At 38.8% G+C, this 19,759-nt stretch overlaps 1 protein-coding gene across 1 annotated transcript in view; it reads right to left on the bottom strand.

The window, feature by feature from the left end:
- Positions 1-4,149: 4,149 nt before the first annotated feature.
- The window catches only part of LOC142599429 (interleukin-6 receptor subunit beta-like), a 30,269-nt gene continuing 14,659 nt past the window's right edge, over positions 4,150-19,759 (bottom strand). Inside the window, exons 8-15 of the mRNA XM_075739940.1 lie at positions 18,775-18,985; positions 16,952-17,110; positions 15,783-15,905; positions 15,047-15,199; positions 13,214-13,357; positions 10,879-10,975; positions 8,203-8,263; positions 4,150-4,722 (exon numbers count right to left, since the gene is read on the bottom strand). Of these exons, the coding sequence (XP_075596055.1) occupies positions 4,243-4,722; positions 8,203-8,263; positions 10,879-10,975; positions 13,214-13,357; positions 15,047-15,199; positions 15,783-15,905; positions 16,952-17,110; positions 18,775-18,985 (1,428 nt within the window). The 3' untranslated portion in view covers positions 4,150-4,242. The remainder of the gene's footprint in view (positions 4,723-8,202; positions 8,264-10,878; positions 10,976-13,213; positions 13,358-15,046; positions 15,200-15,782; positions 15,906-16,951; positions 17,111-18,774; positions 18,986-19,759) is intronic.

Here is a 19,759-nt window from a genome sequence, read left to right as displayed (position 1 = left end):
TCCAGGCTGAGTAGCTGTTTATCTTGTCTCTAAAACACTGTGATCATTTTCAGTGCTGTCTAGCTACTGCACTGTAGTCTGACCTTAAATGTAAAAAAAAAAAAAGAAAAAAGAAAAAAAAGAAAAAGGTGTGAAAAAAATTATCTCCGTGTCCATACTCCATTTAGACATGCAAGAAAAAACATCTACTCTGGATACCAGAAAAAAAATAGGTATGTACTAACTTTGCTTTGTGCATGTTTTTAGAGGCCATATGAGAGACTGAATATTACATTCCTTTCTCTGTAAATAAAAAAATGCTAAACCACTGTAATCCTGCTATATAATACCCTATGTTGTAAATCACTATGCTTATGTGCCTCCAGGCCTACAGTTAACTGTCTAAGCTTTTACAGTATCTAAATTCTCACTAATGCTAACAGTGGTCATCCAGAGCTATGCTGACTGGGAAAAGAAAAAAAAAAAAAAGCTTTGGCTTTTATGGTCCTGAGCCTTCATATTTGCAATTTCACTCGTAACATACATACTGAAGCTAACAAAACTATGGAAACCACTTAAACAATACTATAGCACATGAAACGTTACACATTTATTACTAGAGGTAGGCTTCTGCAGTCATTATACATCTGTATATATACACACTTTTTTACACTGCCTGAAGAGGTCAGGCAGTTGGACTAGATGACCGTTGTAGGTCTCTTCCAATTAAACTAAAAATCCCCATAAAAAACCCAACCAAACTAACAAAAAAACCCCACAAAACCCTAGCTGCCCCTAGAAGCACTATGTGTCTCCTAAGTCCTCTGCCCCTGAGTAGGTAGTATGTACATAGGTACATCTTCACTGGCTGGCTGGGCCCAAAGAGTTTTGGTGAACAGAGTTAAATCCAGTTGGCAGCCGGTCACAAGTGGTGTTCCCCAGGGCTCAGTAGTGGGGCCAGTTCTCTTTAATATCTTTATCAATGGTCTGGACAAGGGGATCGAGTGCACCCTCAGTAAGTTTGCAGATGTCACCACGTTGGGCTGGAGTGTTGATCTGCTGGAGGGTAGGAAGGCTCTACAGAGGGATCTGGACAGGCTGGATTGATGGGCTGAGGCCAACTGGATGAGGTTCAACAAGGCTGAGTGCCAAGTCCCGCACTTGGGTCACAACAACCCCAGGCAACGCTACAGGCTTGGGGAAGACTGGGTGGAAAGCTGCCTGGTGGAAAAGGACCTGGGGGTGTTGGTCAACAGCCAGCTGAATATGAGCCAGCAGTGTGCCCAGGTGGCCCAGAAGGCCAACAGCATCCTGGCTTGTATCAGAAAGAGCGCGGCCAGCAGGACCAGGGAAGTGATCGTCCCCCTGTACTCAGCACTGGTGAGGTTGCACCTCAAGCACTGTGTTCAGTTTTGGGCCCCTCACTACAAGACAGACATTGAGGTGCTGGAGTGTGTCCAAAGAAGAACAACGAAGCTGGTGAGGGGTCTAGAGCACAAGTCTTATGAGGAGTGGCTGAGGGCACTGGGGTTGTTTAGCCTGGAGAAAAGGAGGCTGAGGGGAGACCTTCTCACTTTCTACAACTGCCTGACAGGAGATTGTAGCCAGGTGGGTGTTGGTCTCTTCTCCCAAGTAACAAGCGATAGGACAAGGGGAAGTGGCCTCAAGTGTTAACAGGTGAGGTTTAGATTGGATATTAGGAAAAAAGTCTTCACCAACAGGGTTGTCAAGCACTGGAACAGGCTGCCCAGGGAAGTGGTTGAGTCACCATCCCCAGAGGAATTTAAAACGTGTGTAGATGTGGTGTTTAGGGACATGGTTTAGTGGTTGGACTGGCAGTGCTAGGTTAACAATTGGACTTGATGACCTTAAAGATTTTTTCCAACCAAAACAATTCTATGATTATTCCACCAAATCCTCCTTTTTGGCTGGATGAAACTGTTTAGCAAGTGTACTCCTCTATTTCTCTCCACAAAAAGGGTTCTTGTTTTGGAATGAGTTCTTCATTTATATCTAATCTCCATATCAGGATTTTTCATGTGTATCTCATTCTCCCAAATGTACAATTTACAGCCATTATACACATATGGAGTGTGGTTTTTACTGCTCTAATGAAATCAATTAAGAATTACATATACCATGAGCTTTAACTGAAAGTGGAATACATCCGTCCCTTCTATTTGAGGCAAATTGGTCCATGTGTACTTTTAAAGAAATTCTCCTGGCCTGATAAATGGATGTTCTTTAGCAAGATAGCTAATATCACAGAGGCAATACTCACCAGGTCCAAAGCCCAACCTGTCTTTTGAGTTTCGTGTATGAAGGCTGCTTCATATACTGAAACTGCTCACATTTCTGCCATTGGTTTGATTCTACTTACTTACTTTATATGTAACATAATAATATGTACTGGTTTGGTAGGTACAGAGTAAGAAAAAAATAATTCAGTGTTTACATAGATGAGTAAGTTATTGAAGGTACCAACTACACCAGGAAATTAAGTTGCTCTGACTAGAAATGAAAGAAATGTTATACGTAAGAAGCATGGATACTTCTTATATTTGGGAAATAAACAAATTAGGCTGTGTTCACATGACTACTTTATAATGATTGTATATCATTTGAGGACTTCATTCTCCATAACAGCTTTTCACTTCAGCCCCTCTACTGTTCCAAATAGCAACAGCTCCACTAATAATAGCAGGATCATTTCTGGTGTCTTAAATTCAAATCAGGCAAATTCACCTGGTTGAAGTTTAAAAAAAAATTAAAAAGAGATTTAAAAGATGGCTCAAACCATCTGAGGTGGTCTGGGGGTGATCCTGTTACCCCTTCTTTCAATGAGCAGAGGTAACAAGGGTGAGTGGTAGCTGGTACATTGTTTTGTGGCAAAACAATGCATTTTAAGTGCTAAGAAAAAACAATGCAAAACCCACAGTGAAGTACAAGCTGGTTTCTGCCAGTCCTAGCAGACATAGAGAGATATAAATAAAGAGAGAGTGAATATAAATAAGGAAAGTGAATAAAACAGGTTTTGTTATGGGGCCTCACTAAATCAGTTAAGTGGGGGGATGTGCAATTTCTTTGAGCTTTTTGTAAGCATGGCTGTTCTATAACTCATACTGCCTAATATGCATAGAAATATTTGTGTGAATGTGAAGCGTCCTTCACTTTTAATGAAAGAATTTTAAAAGATGTCTGTCTAAGGAGCCTCCGGTGCTTACAGTACAGTTGATCAATTTTTTTCTCTACAAGATAATTTTAATAAAATGCCGTATAAACTAGAGATGGCAACAATAAACTGGGTCTTCTACAATAACTGCAAACCATTAATGCCTACAGAGTTCATGAGCGAGAAGCTGTTATAAGCTGGAAAACCAGTTCAGACTCCTTGCACTGTGGAGATACGTGATGGAGTCACATAGAGAGCATATTAAGGAAGACCCTTTTATCCCCTATATTCCAATGACTCCTCCTCTAAGCAAGCTTTGGAGGGATGATTAACTGAACTAACTATTTATTCAACAGATACTGTCACTGCATGCAGTGTGAAATCGTATCTGCAACTACATCTCAGAACAGAACATGAATGTATTTTTGTGTCTGTGTAGATAAATGCAGGATGAAATAGCCTTAATTTAATGTGAGTAAAAACTCCAATACTAATAATGATACTTATTATCATCTTCATTTACACAGCACTATCTACAGTGAATAAAGGTGTAAAGATCTAAGATGTAGAGCACTTAATAGTGCTTTACATAAACAGATAAGCATCATTCTCTATTCCTAAATTCAAGGCTTTTCACTTTTTTGTTTGGTCAGCTTTGACTAACTGGAAAGCTTTTCTGGAGTGGTAGACATTTTTGCTGCAATTTTTACTGAAGAATTTATCAGATCTGAAAATCAGATCTTAAACTGGTCACAGTAATTAGAGAACTTTCCTGATGACTAGAACAATGTTGTGCTTAGAGCAGAAGCCTTGATATGGTTTCCTGAGTGCTGTGGGACTAAGCACCCAGCAAGAGGTACTTTATTCGGAGGTTTATCATGCAGTTCCCTGAAAGTTTTGCCTGTGTGAAGACAGTAGGACTTTCCACAGAATGACGGTGGTGAAAGAGCTAACCTAATTATATAATCAACCTATGTCACTGAGGAAGCTTATTGTCACAAGCTCACTGTCCTATATGGTCCTCATGGGTCCATTCAAGCATCAGAGGTTTAAGAACTTGATTCTATGGTATAGGAAATTATGAAGATGCTTCAGTTCAGTTGCCCCATCAAAGTTGGCCCAGATGGCAAAAACACTACCTGGCTTTGTTTGAGGTAGTCTTGAGGAGCAAAGAAAACCTGATGCTCAGTTTGTGCTGGCTTACTGCTTAGTTCCATTTCCAGATGAGGGCGAGCAGCTCTTGCAGGCAGCTTCACTGTCAGACTCATCAGGGCTTTCTGGCTGAACTCCATGCTGGTGTAATCACTCAAGAGTGGTACTGTGATGGAAATGATTCCTTCTTCTTCACTTGTAACTGCTTCTTCAGGGATTTCTTCATGCCTCAGGCTTATGTCTATGTTATTGCTAGGCTCTTTGGACTGGCAAGTGTCACACTTGCTGTCTTCTCCACCACCTGTAAAGAGGTCTAGCTTCAAAGGAGCCTTTGACTCATGCTCTATGACATAAAGGCTGGTGGTATCATTCTCTGATGGGGCCTGAAGCAGTGACCTTGACACAGGTTTCCAATTAGTCTGTAAGGCAAAACAAGGGGAAAGAATAATTTTAGTATCATACTTTTGCAAAGAACAATTGGCAATTTACTGAAATAAGTAACAAAAGAATAAAGCTAGGAGTCAGGCAGCCTGGTCCTGCCTATATAACATGCTAACTAATCCATTTTATCTCATCTTCATTGGTTTTAGAAATATGAATGAAAACATTTATTTCCCTAATTCAGAGGACAATATTCTCCTCTCCTGTAGTATTTAAGCAAAGTTTTTCTTGCTTTTATGTGTGCTTGGAACAAAATGTTGTGGTGATAAAATGTAGGTTTCACGATGTGCTGTTCTGAGAGCCACAGCTTTCAAAAAGTTTAACAAATATGTTACTATAAAAAAAGGCAGCAGCTTGAATTGAAGAGCAGCAAAACAAGCTTTAGCTATCAGCTGTTGCAAGCAGTTTGTTATTCAACTTCACACCATGTTGTGATATATGTATACCTTGGGTTACAAGTTTTTGCAAATTCTGGACAATTAAATGGAAAAGAGTTTGTAACATGGAGCATCCTTCTTTTCCACTCAGATTGTTCTGTTAGGTTTGCCCACTTTTGACTTTTTTTTTTTTTTTTTTAAATTATGGCCAGGCCAGTATGTTCTCTGGTATAACCTTTAACTTTTTTTTTTTTTCCTTTTTTGTTTTTCATCCTCAGTTGCTTTAAATTTGTTTAAACTGTCATGGTTTTTTTGCAAGAAATAGATAAGTGTGTATTGGTTTTTTATTTTCTTTCTTCTTACAGTTCGTGTTCTGACTTGGAAATGAGTATGCTGTTCTTTGAAATCTCAGCAATCCTGCATAAAAATATCTCTATTTTTCTCTTGTAATGGGATGAGTAGACACCTCTGCATAGTCAGCTTTTGCCTTGCTTTGAATAAAGACCTGTGTGATAAGTACCTCCGTTATCATTTATTATGAACACAGTCCCAACTCCACACCTACCAAATCTCAAATAAGCTCTATATGAGCTTCTGTCTGAAAGAGGCACTAATAGGTGAAGAAGCAGCAGCATCTTTGAAGACTTTTGTCTAAATGTGAAGAACTGGATGCTGATAGGGAGGCTGGCATGCTAGTCTCCATAGTTCGTTTTCCTGGCCTCTCCGTGCTGACGAAATTGAGAGTGTCTCTAGTTCCTCCTGCTGCTCTGTACCACGGGATGTATTAAAGTACAAATTCTCTTGCCACCTATCTGGATTATATATGTATTTTCTGTTAAGAGTTGCTACATTTCTCAACTAACCTGATCAGGTTCAGTCTTGAAACGATCTACAAATAGAATAAATTTATGGAGTATAGCAAAATTTACTCCTTTCCCTCCATTTTACAGTGCCTATTTGGGGAACAGCTTTTCTACATTTCATGAACTGTTCATAATATCAGATGGCTTCTAGGCAATGTATCTGGTAACTGCTTTAATGTACTGTCTCCTCATGTAGAGCTTTTTCTGCTTTCCCCAAAATCCTTATCTGATATCTGTTATTTCTGTTTCTGCCATGTTATCAACACTACAGTAGTTCTCTACCAGACTTGGCTAATACAGGCTTCAATTCCTTTTTCAGTTGCTTTGTCTCTGCAGGAACAGTTAAATGCATTTTAAGTAGGTATATTTTGCTTTTAAATTATTTATGTCAAAGTGGCACTCTGATTCATAAAACTTATTTGTCCTTTCTGTAACATACAGCCTCAATGTATTTCACCTGCATTTCTTCACAATGGCAAATTATTCTTCGAACCTATTAGGTTATTTTGGCTGGTAGCTCTTACTCCTCTCTTGCTGAACTTCTGCAATTCAACTCCATCTAAGCTTATTATTACATTGAAACAGCTTCAGGTCTTGTGCTTTCTTTAAAGCAGAAATTCCCCAAATGCTGAATATACTAGATTTCTTTTTTGCCTTTGAGAAGCCTCACTTCAAGTACTGAATCTGTAGATCTCCCACTTTTTAAATGCATGGTGGAGAAGCAGCAAGAGGATTAGATGGAGTTTTTTTTACTGGAGTGATCAGTGAGGGACATCTGAGTCCGAGCATTGAGAACTGGAAGTTGCCTGGTGCTTGTAAGGAGACAAATTTATTTAACTGAACAGAACAGTGAAACTGCAATCTTCTAACAACAGGACCACTTTTGAAACTTTGACTTTGTGCAGCTGTATATTTGTACATCTGATCCTCCTTTGTTCAGCATTATCTGGCTTTGGCAAAACGACTATCTGATACTACTTCTGAGCTCACCACTTTATCTACATTTAGGTGGAAGAAAGGAAGAAAGCAAGCAAGGGATATGAAAGTTCATACTTGCTCTGTTGAAGGAAGCAATGCTGATGTCCAGCCAAACCTTTGATTAACAGCAGCCTGTCAGGGTCTTCTGAAGTTTCATTGCTGATTATTTCACCCTGTGTCCTAGATTTGGACAGTGTCTGGCTTGTAGATACATTCCAGCTTCTGCCTTATTTTTAACTAAATATATAGCAATCTGTTTTGTTAAAGCTGATAAGTTGGCTTGAGAAACTAGATCTTGGCTTGAGAAACTACATCTAGGAGTGCCAAATAAAGTTCAGGTCTGCCAGAAAATCAAAGAGATTTAAAAAGGAAAGCAGTACAAATTCCTACTCCAAAAAAGTAATGGTTGGCAGTCTGAGATTTGGGAGATAAACTGAGGTATCCTAGAGGAAGGACTTTTAGTATCAGCTGTCAGCAAAATTGGAGCAGAAACTTGTTTAAAAGGGGGAAGGTAATGAGAGGAAGATGCAAGTAAGTCCACTAACAGGCAAAAGTGAATAATATGGTATCCAGCAGTCTCATCATAACAGCCGATTTCCAGGCACTTCTTCAGTCCTGAAATTCAGCTATCCTTACCAAAGCATATGGGTAAATCGTGGGCAAGATTTGAACATGCTGCTGAAATTTGGTGCCTGTTGACTAGTAGGTGCTCCTCAGGCAGCTACCAGCTGACCAGCCAGAGCCCCTGGATTGCTCTGGAGGTGGGTAGAGACTGAGGGGTGAGAAGTAGATTTCAGAAAACACCATATACATGACCTCTGTTGTGAGACTTCTGTGGAATTAGGCCACAATGCCTTACTTTGTATTTTGAGTAACTTGTACTTAATAATCAGTTCCAGGTGGTAAAAACTGACTAGATATAAAACCTGAATTTCTTTAGACTCTGTTTTCCCCAATTAAACTTTGCTTTGTTGTTTTAACAACCATGCGTTTTAATACACTCTATAATGTTCTCCAAAAAGTCTGAGAATCTCTATTAAATTAAAAAGTGTATACAGCCTCCGCCTAAACAACAAGCCTCCCCCCTCCCTATATTTTTAATATTACTCTAGCTTCCCAACTGTTGATATTAGACATTTACCGGGGTGAAATGAGAATAGACTAGTAACCAGCATTACTGATCAATGAGCAGGAAAGATCTCCCTTGTGTATTTTTTCATACCATCAGAAGAATACTTGCCATATCTTGGAGCGCACTGCTGTTTCTTGGACTTGGTACACTGGGCCAGCATATTTTCACCCTGTAAAGAAATATTCTGAATTTATTGTCAAGTTAAATGACTGACATTTCCTAGGCATTTAAATTAACTACCAATTATACATAACATTTTGTTGCTATTTTTGCAACCGTCAAACCAAGAAGCTCTACAGTGACTCTTAAGCATAATGCCAATTAAAAACTGAAGACCGAGCTTGGTGGTCTACACCAAAATACTGAGTTAGTGATAATTAGTATCTTTGTTTAAGGACAAAGGACCTGTGACAGGAGCTGATAATGTCTCTTTCTATACATTTAATCATTGTATATTCCTAATCCACTATCATTTCCACAAAACGTCCATCTTCCTAAGGACTCTTGGACACATAGGAGAAAGTTTGTTTTAGAAAGTATTGGCTTCTGCTTAGAAGTTTGCTTTCCCTCAAACAAAGAGCAAGCTATTGCTGGTTTTAGCTTCTGTGCAATGACAGCGGTGACCTGGAAGAGGCTCTCCCTGCTACCTGCAGGCCAGAACAGGAGGGGACAACCCAGCCTCTGCTCTTTCTGGGACCTGTTACATACAGTATCTCGCTGTTTCACCTGACACAAACTTAAACATACCTTTACTAAAAACTCATACCAGCTGCTTTGGCTGCAGAGGAAGGAGTTTGTAAGGTAAAGCTGACTTTGCCAATGGAGCTGGTCAAATGAGTTTCAGCTGGCTCTTTGTCTCAGCAGAGCCCTTTTTTTTCAAGCTCCTTCCTTGCACCTGGGGGGCTTAAAACCAACAAAACTGGAAATAAGCTTTTCAGCCTCCCTGGGCCGCTTCCAGCATGGGTACTACCTCAGGCATTATCCTTCCTGGCCTTTCCCAAGAGGACAGGCTGTGATGCTGGCCTGCCCATCACTCCTGCCACCCTGAGATGCTGGCGGTGGCCCCAGGCTGGCAGGGGCCAGCTGTGATTTCCCTGAGGAGGAGCGGCAGTGGAGTGGGATGGGAATTTCAAAGGGAGTTTCTGCTGAGCTGGTCAATCCTATTGGCATCAGTCACCCCTGACTGCTCATCACTAGCTCCTGTGGGAGCCAAGGGACACCATCTTAGTGGTGACCTGATCACCTTCCTGTCAGTAGCTGCTCTCAGAGCACCCTCTTGTGAGCTTTGGGCAATGACTCACCTCCATAGGAGAAAACCTCAACATAGCTGTGAGAGACCATGGGAGGTTATGTAGCCCATCACCCTGCCTTAGTGTTAGCTTCAGTGTTGTCTGGTTTTCAAATCAAGTAGCTGTAAGGTACTTTGCCTCTGTTTAGGCTGTGGTTTGTGGTTGAGGCTGTCAAGTTACCAATCTGCTTGCTGATCCTATGAACATGAGTGTTTGGCTGGTGAGTCCTTTTTTACAAATCAAGCAGGGAACTGAGATTGGGGGCGAGGGGGGGGGAAATCCTTGGTACCCTTTGTCTAAGTTCCAGGTGTTCAGTACTACTACATATTTGATTGTTATTTTGTAGTGCTACACCAGGCTTCTGTGTGTTGGGTTTTTTTAGTTTTCCAAAAATTCTTTGCTAAGGGGCCCAGACAATGAAGTATGATCTTATGTTTCACACAATGACACTTGCTCTAGGTCAAAACTTCTGTGCAGGTCTCTGAAGTTCTTGTCAAAAAGGCTGGATCAGATAAAGAGCAACTTAAGTAAAACTTGAAAAGGAAAGTACACAGAAGACATAGTGTGCAGTGTGGTGTTTTTCCCAATGGCAAGGGCAGGAGTTTAGCCTGATGTATAAGCTAAAGTGAGCTGTGTCATGCTGTATGGCTTTCAAGCCACAGGTTGTACCATCTGTCTGTTCTGTCCTTTAGCAGCTGTGCTTTCAGCTTCTGAGGCTGGTGTGTTGTAAAAAGGAGAAAAAGGGAAGGTAGTGTTCTAGGACATCAAAATAGTAATATGAATGGTTGTATGCAACTAGGTTTATCAGAAAATGAGTATTAGAACCCATTACTATGCAAGCAATTTTTCTTTTATTGGTAGTGTATGCCCCTAATATTGTACCTTAGATTAATTTGAGGGGGGTGTACTTTATTAGTGGAGGGAACAATTTCTTCTAAAGAGGACCTCATCTATATCTTACAGGCACCCTTGTTATTCTCTCTTCTTCCTACTCATCTGTCCATTACTCCTTCTCATTATGTGCATAATTTACACAATTAACGTCCAAATGTTCTTGCAGGAAACTGCTTAGATGGCAACATCAATTTGTGTATGCTGCTGGAATTCATTTTTGTATTTCAGTAGACGAAACATGATTATCAGTTGGGAATAAAAGAGCAAAATAATCAAATGCATGTTTTTTCCATATTTATAACCTATTTTCCACTATGAGAAATGGTCCTTGCTCTCTCTTTTCAAGGGTGCTTGAGACAGGAGGTAGTCAGATAACTGTATCAAAAGCAAAAGGTTACAGATTTTTGATGAACTATTTTAATCAGCTTATAGCAGTTTGTAATTAATTGCTCTCACTGTGTAAATGAGTGGGGTGGCTTTTGTGTTGTGAGCTTTTTGAGTTGTGTTGTTTTTAATGACAAAAAATGCCCAGTGCTATGAAACTCGGGGTTAAGTAAAACAGAACTGCTTCTAACAACTTCAGCCAATATTCCCTTCTTACCTTTTAAGCACTAGAGAACAAGTGAGAGGTGCAAAAACCAGAATGAACAGCATGCTGAAGCAAAGGCCAGTCATGAAACCTTCAAATTCTCCTTTATCTGATGGGAAATGGAGAGATTGAATCAGACTTATGGTATGAAGTATAGAAAGGCTGTATTACCTCCACAAGAGAAATATTTCAAGCGGAAGTCAAGTGAAACTTTACAGATGTTCTGGGATTCCTGCAAGTGAAATCTAGTTAAAACAAGACTTGGGATTTCTGGGGGGTCTGAGGCTTTCAGGTTCATATTTTTAAGATATCCAGATACAGTGCTGAATTTTTAAATCCACTATCCAAAGAAACACTTTCTAATAAAGGAAGTATTCCTACTCCCCATGCTATTATGTGAGCTCTAGCTTGTTTAGTGGGTGAGGACCCTGATGCAGGTCTGACTTCATAAAAAACTGAGTGAAAGTGGCTCTTAATCTGTTTCAGGTTTTACTAGTAGAGTTTGGGTTGTTGTTTGGTTTTGTTCGTTTGGGGTTTTTTTTGTGAGATCCCACCCGGTCCTGATAACAATAGTACACTTTGCGTATTTGGTAGGTGTCATGCTTCACCTGTTAGGAACATTAAGACAATTTTATCTGCAGCCACCCATTTTTCAACCCTTGCTGCAAGCCTACATCTATTGCTTATGTTAATACTTGTTTGAGATACTTCCCACCACCACTCCATCTCCCTGAAGGAGATTAAGTGCTGGAAAGGTTAATGAAGGTTGATAAAGTGCTCAGGCAGTGACAGCAGTGCTGCTAACACAGGAACCAAAGCAGTCTGTGATGTGAAGAGTGGGTTGGGGTTGAGGTGTTCTTTACAGATAGCTAAATCAAAAGTTTCAAAATAGCACCAGGAAAGTGTGGTCAGTACATGATTGTGTTGCTGATACCGACAAACGATATTTGCAAAAAGGCCTCTTGCTTTTTCTTTTCCTACCTGCCCACCAACAAACTTTTCTTTTTTAAAAAATCAAACAGCTACTTAATTTTGTTTAAAAATGCATTTGAAAAGCTGCAAATTGCTTTGTTGCTGAAAAAAGCTTTTATGACAAAGAAACCTGAGGTTCTTCTAATGGATTAAGTAACCTGTGAAATGTTGGGAAGGGGGGAAATATTAAATGTAATGTTTAAATTCAATATAATTACTTGAATTTTTAAACTGTTGCATTAAATTAACTCTGCATTTTTTTTTATTTTCCTGAAAAAAAAAATCCTATCCAAATACCTGTTCAGTAGGATGCATGGAATAGTCCTGCTCCAGTGGAGACACGTTAATTTCTTGTGTTGACAGGAGAAAGGATTTCAGAGGGTGGGGAGGAAGGGGCAGAAACCCTCTTGATTTCAAGGGAGATTTTAAATTTCTTTCCTTTTTCTTTCTGCTTCGCACTTTTGACTATTCAGCTTTTTGTGTTTTTACCTCCTTCACTTAATATAAAAAAGCTGTAGTGGGGAGAAGTTGTTTACATACTTCTGTCTCTGACCTTCACAGGTTACTTTTCCTGTGGCTAATACCACCTTAGCCTGTTCTTTTCTTTTTTTCTTTAGAAACCTTCAATTGAGTGAAGCTGTGGTCAAACAAAAAAAAAAAAAGGGTCTACTGCAGTCGTAGATTTAGTTTAACTGATAAAGTGTTAAAAATGTTTGAGAGTCCATGTTTAGCCAATCCTATATGATTATAATATATGAGACTTTATAAATGTACCTGTATTGATCTTCTTAACCTATCCAGGCACCTTTGAAAAAAGCAAAGTTTTTCCAGCAAACTATAGGACCTGTTACATAAAATGTACTTAAATTATTAGAAAACAAAAGATACTTTGATTAGGTATCACCCACAATAGGAGCAACTGAGAATTTCTTTCTACAGTTAATGGCTCAGGGGTCTAATTGGAAGTGAGTTTTACATGATAGCTCAGGATTTTGCCAAGAACTAGACTACTGAACTTATCTAGTTCACAGGCAGAATATTTCAACTGCTGAAATCTGTGACAGGAATTGACAATAAATAAAGATATAAAAAGGTCAAAAAATGTTTCAGAGATGAGGAACCTTAGCTAAGTTTTCCTTGCATGATAGGTAATTAAATACAGGCAGCGTTGTTCTGTGATGCATAGTTTACCTCTAAAAAAGGAACAATATTTTGTGTGTTTGCCATCAGTAACTAAGGATTGAATAATAAATCTTGTGCATGAGCACTTTGCTACTCCTTGAAAAGCAGAAAAGGGTAGAGAATAATGCCATACATAGTGCATAAAGCAAGGATTGGTGTTGGGTAACACAGATGCATAGAGCTTCCACAGTACCATATTTTAGGGTGCTGAAAGGTTGTGAAAGAGTCGGAGGTCCTTCGCCAGTATTAGTGAACCCTGAAATCTGCACATGGTAGATGGTTTTTTCCTTCAATCCGGTAAGATGGTAACTTGTGGTAGAAGAATTGAGAGTGACAGCTGAAATGCAAGAGGGGTTGGGGAAGGAGACCATTAGACGAGCTCTGATGGCTGAGTCTGTCTCAGTGTAACTGACCAGGGAAAAGGCAAAATTTCTGTGCCCTTATCCACACCTGGAGGAAGCCACACTGTGCAGATGTTTTTTGGATGGGTACAAGATTTGCCCAAAATACTTATGTACACTTTAAATCCAGAGGTAAAAAGCATGAGCTTTTAACACACCAAGGATGTTTAGGGGGTGAGTGCAGAAGGCTGTGTACACTGCGTGACAGGAAAATGCACCCAACACGCTGAACAGTGGTTTTCATGTTGGTTGTAACAGTTGATGTAAGGACTCGGTTCTATCACATGCTTCACCCTCACTGCAGTAATCAGTAGTTATTCACCTCAATTCATGCCAGTGCTATTACTCATCATTCAGTACACAAAAAGGGCTGTGCATTCTGCTTCACCTCCTTGGTAGGGCTTTCAGGTCAACATTTCTTTTCTGATGGTGCAGTAACTTTTCCCCAGCCAGAGTAATGCAACCAATGATGCTGTTGTATGCCTCTAACAGGGCAGCAACTACTTTTCAAGTTTCCCACTGCTGGTTAACTTCTTCACAGAAGTGGAAATGGTGCTGTAGCCTATAGGCTTCCTTCCCCAAAATTCTCCAATAAAATTATTCTTCCTGCTTGGAAAACATGGCAGTCGGGAGTTGTAATGCTTTTGTATGGACTGATTAGGGCAGAGAAAAAAAAAAAAAGAAATTAAGTTCAGTCCTGAAGACTCCCCCTCTGTCTCCTCTTGTGCTTTCCAATAGGAATTGGGGTGGAATAGATCCCCCTTAAGATGTTGCCAGACCTCCTGCTAATGCTGTGTGCTTGAAGTTTTTGTTACTTTTTATGGTCCTGTAAAGGCACAGGCCAATATGAATTATAGAACCCTTGCTGTTCCCCTGTGTCAGGTCTCAGGCGCTACTTGTCTTCCATATCATGTCTTTAATTTAATTTGAAAGTCAGTATGTGCAAAGTTAATGTTATTTATGGCAAGAAGACTTTCCACTGCCAGCTAGAAGAAAAATGTTTATCAAAAGAAGTATGGGCATTATTTTTTTTTTAAACTCACATGGTTTGAGCTCACAACTATTCATTTATTTCAATGTGTAGAAGTTTCATCCTTTGTAGTTAAACACAAAAGCTATTAATTTAAGAAAATGTTTCTAAAAATGAAATTAATAAGTGTCTTTGAAAACAAGTAAGAAATACAAACTGTATTCCCTGCTAATTGAGTTCAAAAAGGAAATATATAATTTCTTAAGTCCTATAGAAAGGCTCCGAGTCAAGCTTGACTGAGTTGCAATGAAGCATAAAAATATTGTGTCTGAAATCTTAATACCTCAGAAATACTGAGAGTGTACATCTTCCTTTCAGTGTTACTAGAGAATTCTGCAGTAGTCTTAGAACTGTAAATTTTAATGAAATATTTTCTTACCAATATTTAATTTGAGATGATACCTATAAAATTCTAGGTATTCATCAGACCACCTAGTGCACTAAAACTCTAACCAGGAGCTGACTTTTAAGAGTACTCAGTTCCTGCAGAAATCTAAGTAACTCAATAGTGTGCTGCAACAGCACTTAATGGTCTGTATGAAGCTTTTCTGTTGTGGCTCTGAATTGCTGCGTGGTCTGAGCAACAGTGACTTACCCAGAGACTTTTTCCTCGATGAATCTGTGTAGCTGATCCTATATCCCTGGAGAAAGCCCAAACAGTCTTCGGCAGCTATTTCAGTCCACTTCACAAGTGCAGAATGCTTTCTGATGTTCAGAATTGTCACATTAGCGGGACCTGTCCTAGGAACTTAAAAATCGGATAATAATTTAACTTCTGCATCAATACGCGTGCAATAGACATACAAGACTGAAATCTAGTTGCTTCCTAGAGAGTTCCTTGCCTGATTCTAGTCATCATGAATACAATGTAAAGGGTGGAAGAGAAAGGAGAAATCCCATAGAGTAAAAACCCCTCATCTTAAGCAATACCAAAGTAGGTAGAAATTGTGACTGTCTCATTACAAACACTTTTACTCCAATAGCCACAGCTGTGCTCATTTCAACTTGCAATATAAGACACTATTGAATTGGGTTTGGAAAATGTGACTTTGGCCACAGTTAAATTTGAGCTACAATTAGTAGTAACTCCAAGACCCTCTTTCTGCTATTTTGGCAATGTCATGTGTAATAATAGTAACAATTCTGTGGACCTATCAGTAAGGAAGAACATTCAGACCATTCACTGCCAGTGCATAACTGCTAGGAGCAAAGGCTAACTGGAGAATGCTATTAAGTTACTGGAAGAGAAACTTTGTAGGTTTTCTTTTATTGCTGCAGATAAGAAATGAAAAGAAATATAAGGGATGAGGTTATATAAAGGGGAGGAATACCTCCTTCAACTGAGTAAAAGTGGGTCACTCCAAAAGTCTTTTCATATCTTGTGAAACTTTCACACTGACACACATCAGATGCATGTACCATTATTTTGTACAACTTATATGGCTGAAAATTGTCTGGAAAACAAATAAAGGTACATCAGGGTTTTCTGAAAAGTTATAAATGATAAAGAAGGGGAGGAGAGACAACAACTTTATAGCTTTCTGTATAATTCTTTCTAAGACTCAAAGCATAGTGTAAGTTTACAGTGCTTTACACTGAGTACAAAATATATGCATCCTTTGTCATTGTTTTTAAACACTTAATGCAAACTATTTCAAAAGCAGGACAAGACATAACACAGGTTTGCTTTTAAAAGATGCCAGATCTGATTACAGTCATCTTCTGGAAGGCTTGAAGGAAAAGTAGGGAATTAAAATGGCTATAGATATCTTACTTCAAGGAAGAGATATTTCCCTCTCAGCTAGCATATATAAAACCAAACTAAACAACTAGTTGTAATGTGGCAGCACAGATATTACAAAAGGACCAAGGAAAACAGTGCATTCATTTATAGAACTCTGAAGCTAAATATTCTGTACATAAAAGCCAGTCCTGAATGGTCTTTGCAAGAGTCACATGATTTTAATCAAGATTTTCGATGACTGGCCCATAATGTGATTACTGGCTGCAGCTCATCATGCCTAGCTTGGTAAGCAGGGTATTAGAGTTTTAGAGTTGAGAACTTTGACACTGACAAGGACAACCATTGGGATAAAATAAAATCTAAGGGAGACTGTAACAAAGCAGTTTATATTTAAAGTTAAGTTTACCTAGGGACAAGAGAAACTTTTTTTTTTTTTTTTTTTTTTTTTTTAAAGCCAGTAATGCATTGGTCTGCCTGGAATGTGAGCAAGGAGAAACATCATACCAGCAACAGCAGCTTAGCTGCATTTCTTGTCCAACTATGACCAGAAGAGTCCTAGTGAAAACTCTGCTTTTTATCTGTCTTAGTGTTGCTAATAATTAGATGATGTCTCAGTGCTGGACAAAAATAAGAGTTGCATTTATCTGGATCCTCAGTTTGATCTCAAAACCAGAATGAAAATTCTACCATCTCTAACCAAAAATAACCAATAAATGAAATGGTGCCTCCATAAGCAGATGTGGTGGCTGCTGTTACCTAGTGTGAAATTTCCAGTTGCTGTAGTTACTATTTTCATGCGCATGTCCTCTTTACCAGTGCCCCAGTCAACCACAAAACATTTTGGATTGTATTCTGGAGTCCAGGTGACAACTGCATTAGTTCCCTGGCGTTTGACATGGATTTGGCCAGGCAAATCTGTGAACAAATACACCATTAGAGATAAATAAACAGGAAAGCAAATTTCTCCTCTCTTGCTTGTTTTCTCTCTTGCTCTTTTTCGAAGATTATTCATTAAGTGGTTATCATTGCAGGGGACCAGTACATAGTAAGGTTTACACTAGTACGTCAATAAGCGAAACTTAGCATCTCGTACTTCACAATGATCTCTGGGAGCTCCAGTGTCAATCGCTGTTCATGACCTTTAACTTCCCACAATCGGAAAAGGGGAAATGGCTGTTCCAAGCCTCAGGAAGAGGAAGCCTGACATTGCTAAATAACCTCCTGTGAACCGCTATTAATTGCTATACATAGAGCAAATGTGAGATAGTGCTTACCTAGGGGAGGAGGAGAAAGGTCTAATTATGGATTATAGCTATATAATTTCATATACTTTGCATTTTCTGCAAGGATCTTAAACATTCTGACACTTTTAAAGACAGATTATCAAACTAGGAAAGACCTTCTGACTGAAACTAAGGAGGGAGAAGAACAACCTGTCCTTTTGGGGTAAGAAGTAGATCTTGTGGCAGACAGACAAAATTCTCCTTTTCATTTCCTGTCTGAAAAAACAATATAATAAAGTCAAATTTAAGAAAATGTCTGTACTAGCTGAGGAAAAGTTGTGCATGCTGAGAAGGAATTTATCTTGGGAACACACTTAACACAAGTATTTCCCAGTAATTCATGATAGATACAGAGAACCTGAATAGAATACAACCAAATTTGAAATAGTTGTCTGGAGAGATCCATGAAGAACAGGCGGAGAGATTCAGTGAACAAGTAGCTGTCAGTCAAAAGATGGCTTGAGGTGGTAGTATACATTTCAGCAGGAGAGAGCTAAACCAGTCATATGTAAGGGCGAAACCAAATTGTTAAGTCTTTGCAGGACAAAGGAGAGCAAAATGAGTGGAGAGTGTTAGAAAATCCTAGAAAACCTATTAGCTGCAGCTGTCTGGAGATCAGCAAGGGTACTTGCACACTTGTTTACATGTGCATGCTACAGCTTAATTAAAAAACAACAAAATCTTACTTTGGAAGAGAGGAGTTTTTCTTATATCGCAATAACTACACCTCAAGATTATAACAAATGAAACTAGCTTATATTAGAAGAAAACCATTGTTAAATAGTTTTACTGTTTAAATGAAAAACCTGCGTACTTAGACATCACAAAAGCTTACATCTTCATTGCAATATGATGTGTGCATCCTATCTATTCCTTGTCCCATGTGCCTGTAGGCGTAATACTGAAATAAAGGACAGTGGCAGGTCTCTTAGTAGTTACTTAGCTCAAACCCCTTAGATATGCACATAATTCTGCAAACTTTGTTTAAACTGTTGGCATCTACTTAACTTTGAGTACACTCCACAAGCCCTTTTGATAGGTAGATCTAGCACATAGTTATTTCTCTAGCTTGAGAAAACAAGTGCTAAAAGGAATATTAAATTGCTTTGTTTGTTAGTTAACTTCTTTCGGAATCCTTTCTTAAGAAACAATACTGACCCTCACTACACAAAAATATCAGCCTAATAAATATTCAAGAGAATGCTTAACCCTATCCCAAAGACTGTCAAAAGGTAGCCTAGAGATTGCTCATAAAACTTCCCTGCTACTCGAATGAATGAATGATGAGGCAAGTACCTGTTGCAGAGAAGTCTGGGACAATGTAGATGGCTTGTGGAGATTCTCCTGCTTTGTTATAGGCAGAAATATTAACTCTATAATAAGCCATGGAGAGGTTTAGAAAAACTTTTCTGTCCATCAGAGAGAGGAGATTTGGTGAATCCCTGCAACTGTTGGGTATTCTTTCCACAGTAACGTAATATCCAATGATGTTCTCACTTTGTGTTACCTAGTAAGAGGAAGAAAATTATTATTCTATAAATGTTATTATGTCCTGTGCAGAAAATCAAGAGGAATTAAATTGTATAAACAAAATGTCACCTTTAATGATGGGGATAAAATCATACTGTTTTAATTAGGTTATTATGAATCAATGAAGTAAAACATTTCCTTAAAATTAAGAGCATGCTTAAAATGAGAGGATTTAAGCACAGGATTAAGTGTTATGCCTAATTGAGATCTTAGCTATGTGTACCCAATTAGTAATAAAAGCAGTGAAGCAGCTGTAACATTCTCTACATTTCACTGGAACATACCTCTCATAATTAGGAACTGGAAACTTAATGAAAGGTGTTTAATTGCAGTTTATGCCTCTGGGAATCTTAATCTACTAGGTTCTGTTAGGCATCTGGTCTCTTTGAGGAGACGCTAGTAATTATACAACAACTCTGGAAAATGTTACATATCCATTGATACAAATTTTTAGGTCGTGATGGTTCACTCATTATTTTACTGTACTAATCTAAATGAGAGATTGGAAAATGAGTGCACAGAAATGGAAATTATTGCAATCTAGATAGATACTGAACTCAATGCATGAAGGCCTGTGAATTCTGCAAAGATTACTTCTGATATTGAGCTTGTCTTTTATTTCTTGGCAAAAAATTAATAGTGTGAAGATAACCAGAAACTGGGAGATTGGGTTATCTTAATGAAATAAATGGATACGTTTGGAGTAACATAGACAGGATGACATTCTGTAATTTAAAAGGCAGAGACACAT

The sequence above is a fragment of the Balearica regulorum genome, chromosome Z, assembly GCF_011004875.1.
Source record: "Balearica regulorum gibbericeps isolate bBalReg1 chromosome Z, bBalReg1.pri, whole genome shotgun sequence".
Taxonomy (NCBI): Eukaryota; Metazoa; Chordata; class Aves; order Gruiformes; family Gruidae; genus Balearica; species Balearica regulorum.
This window is presented reverse-complemented; position numbering and strand designations above follow the sequence as displayed.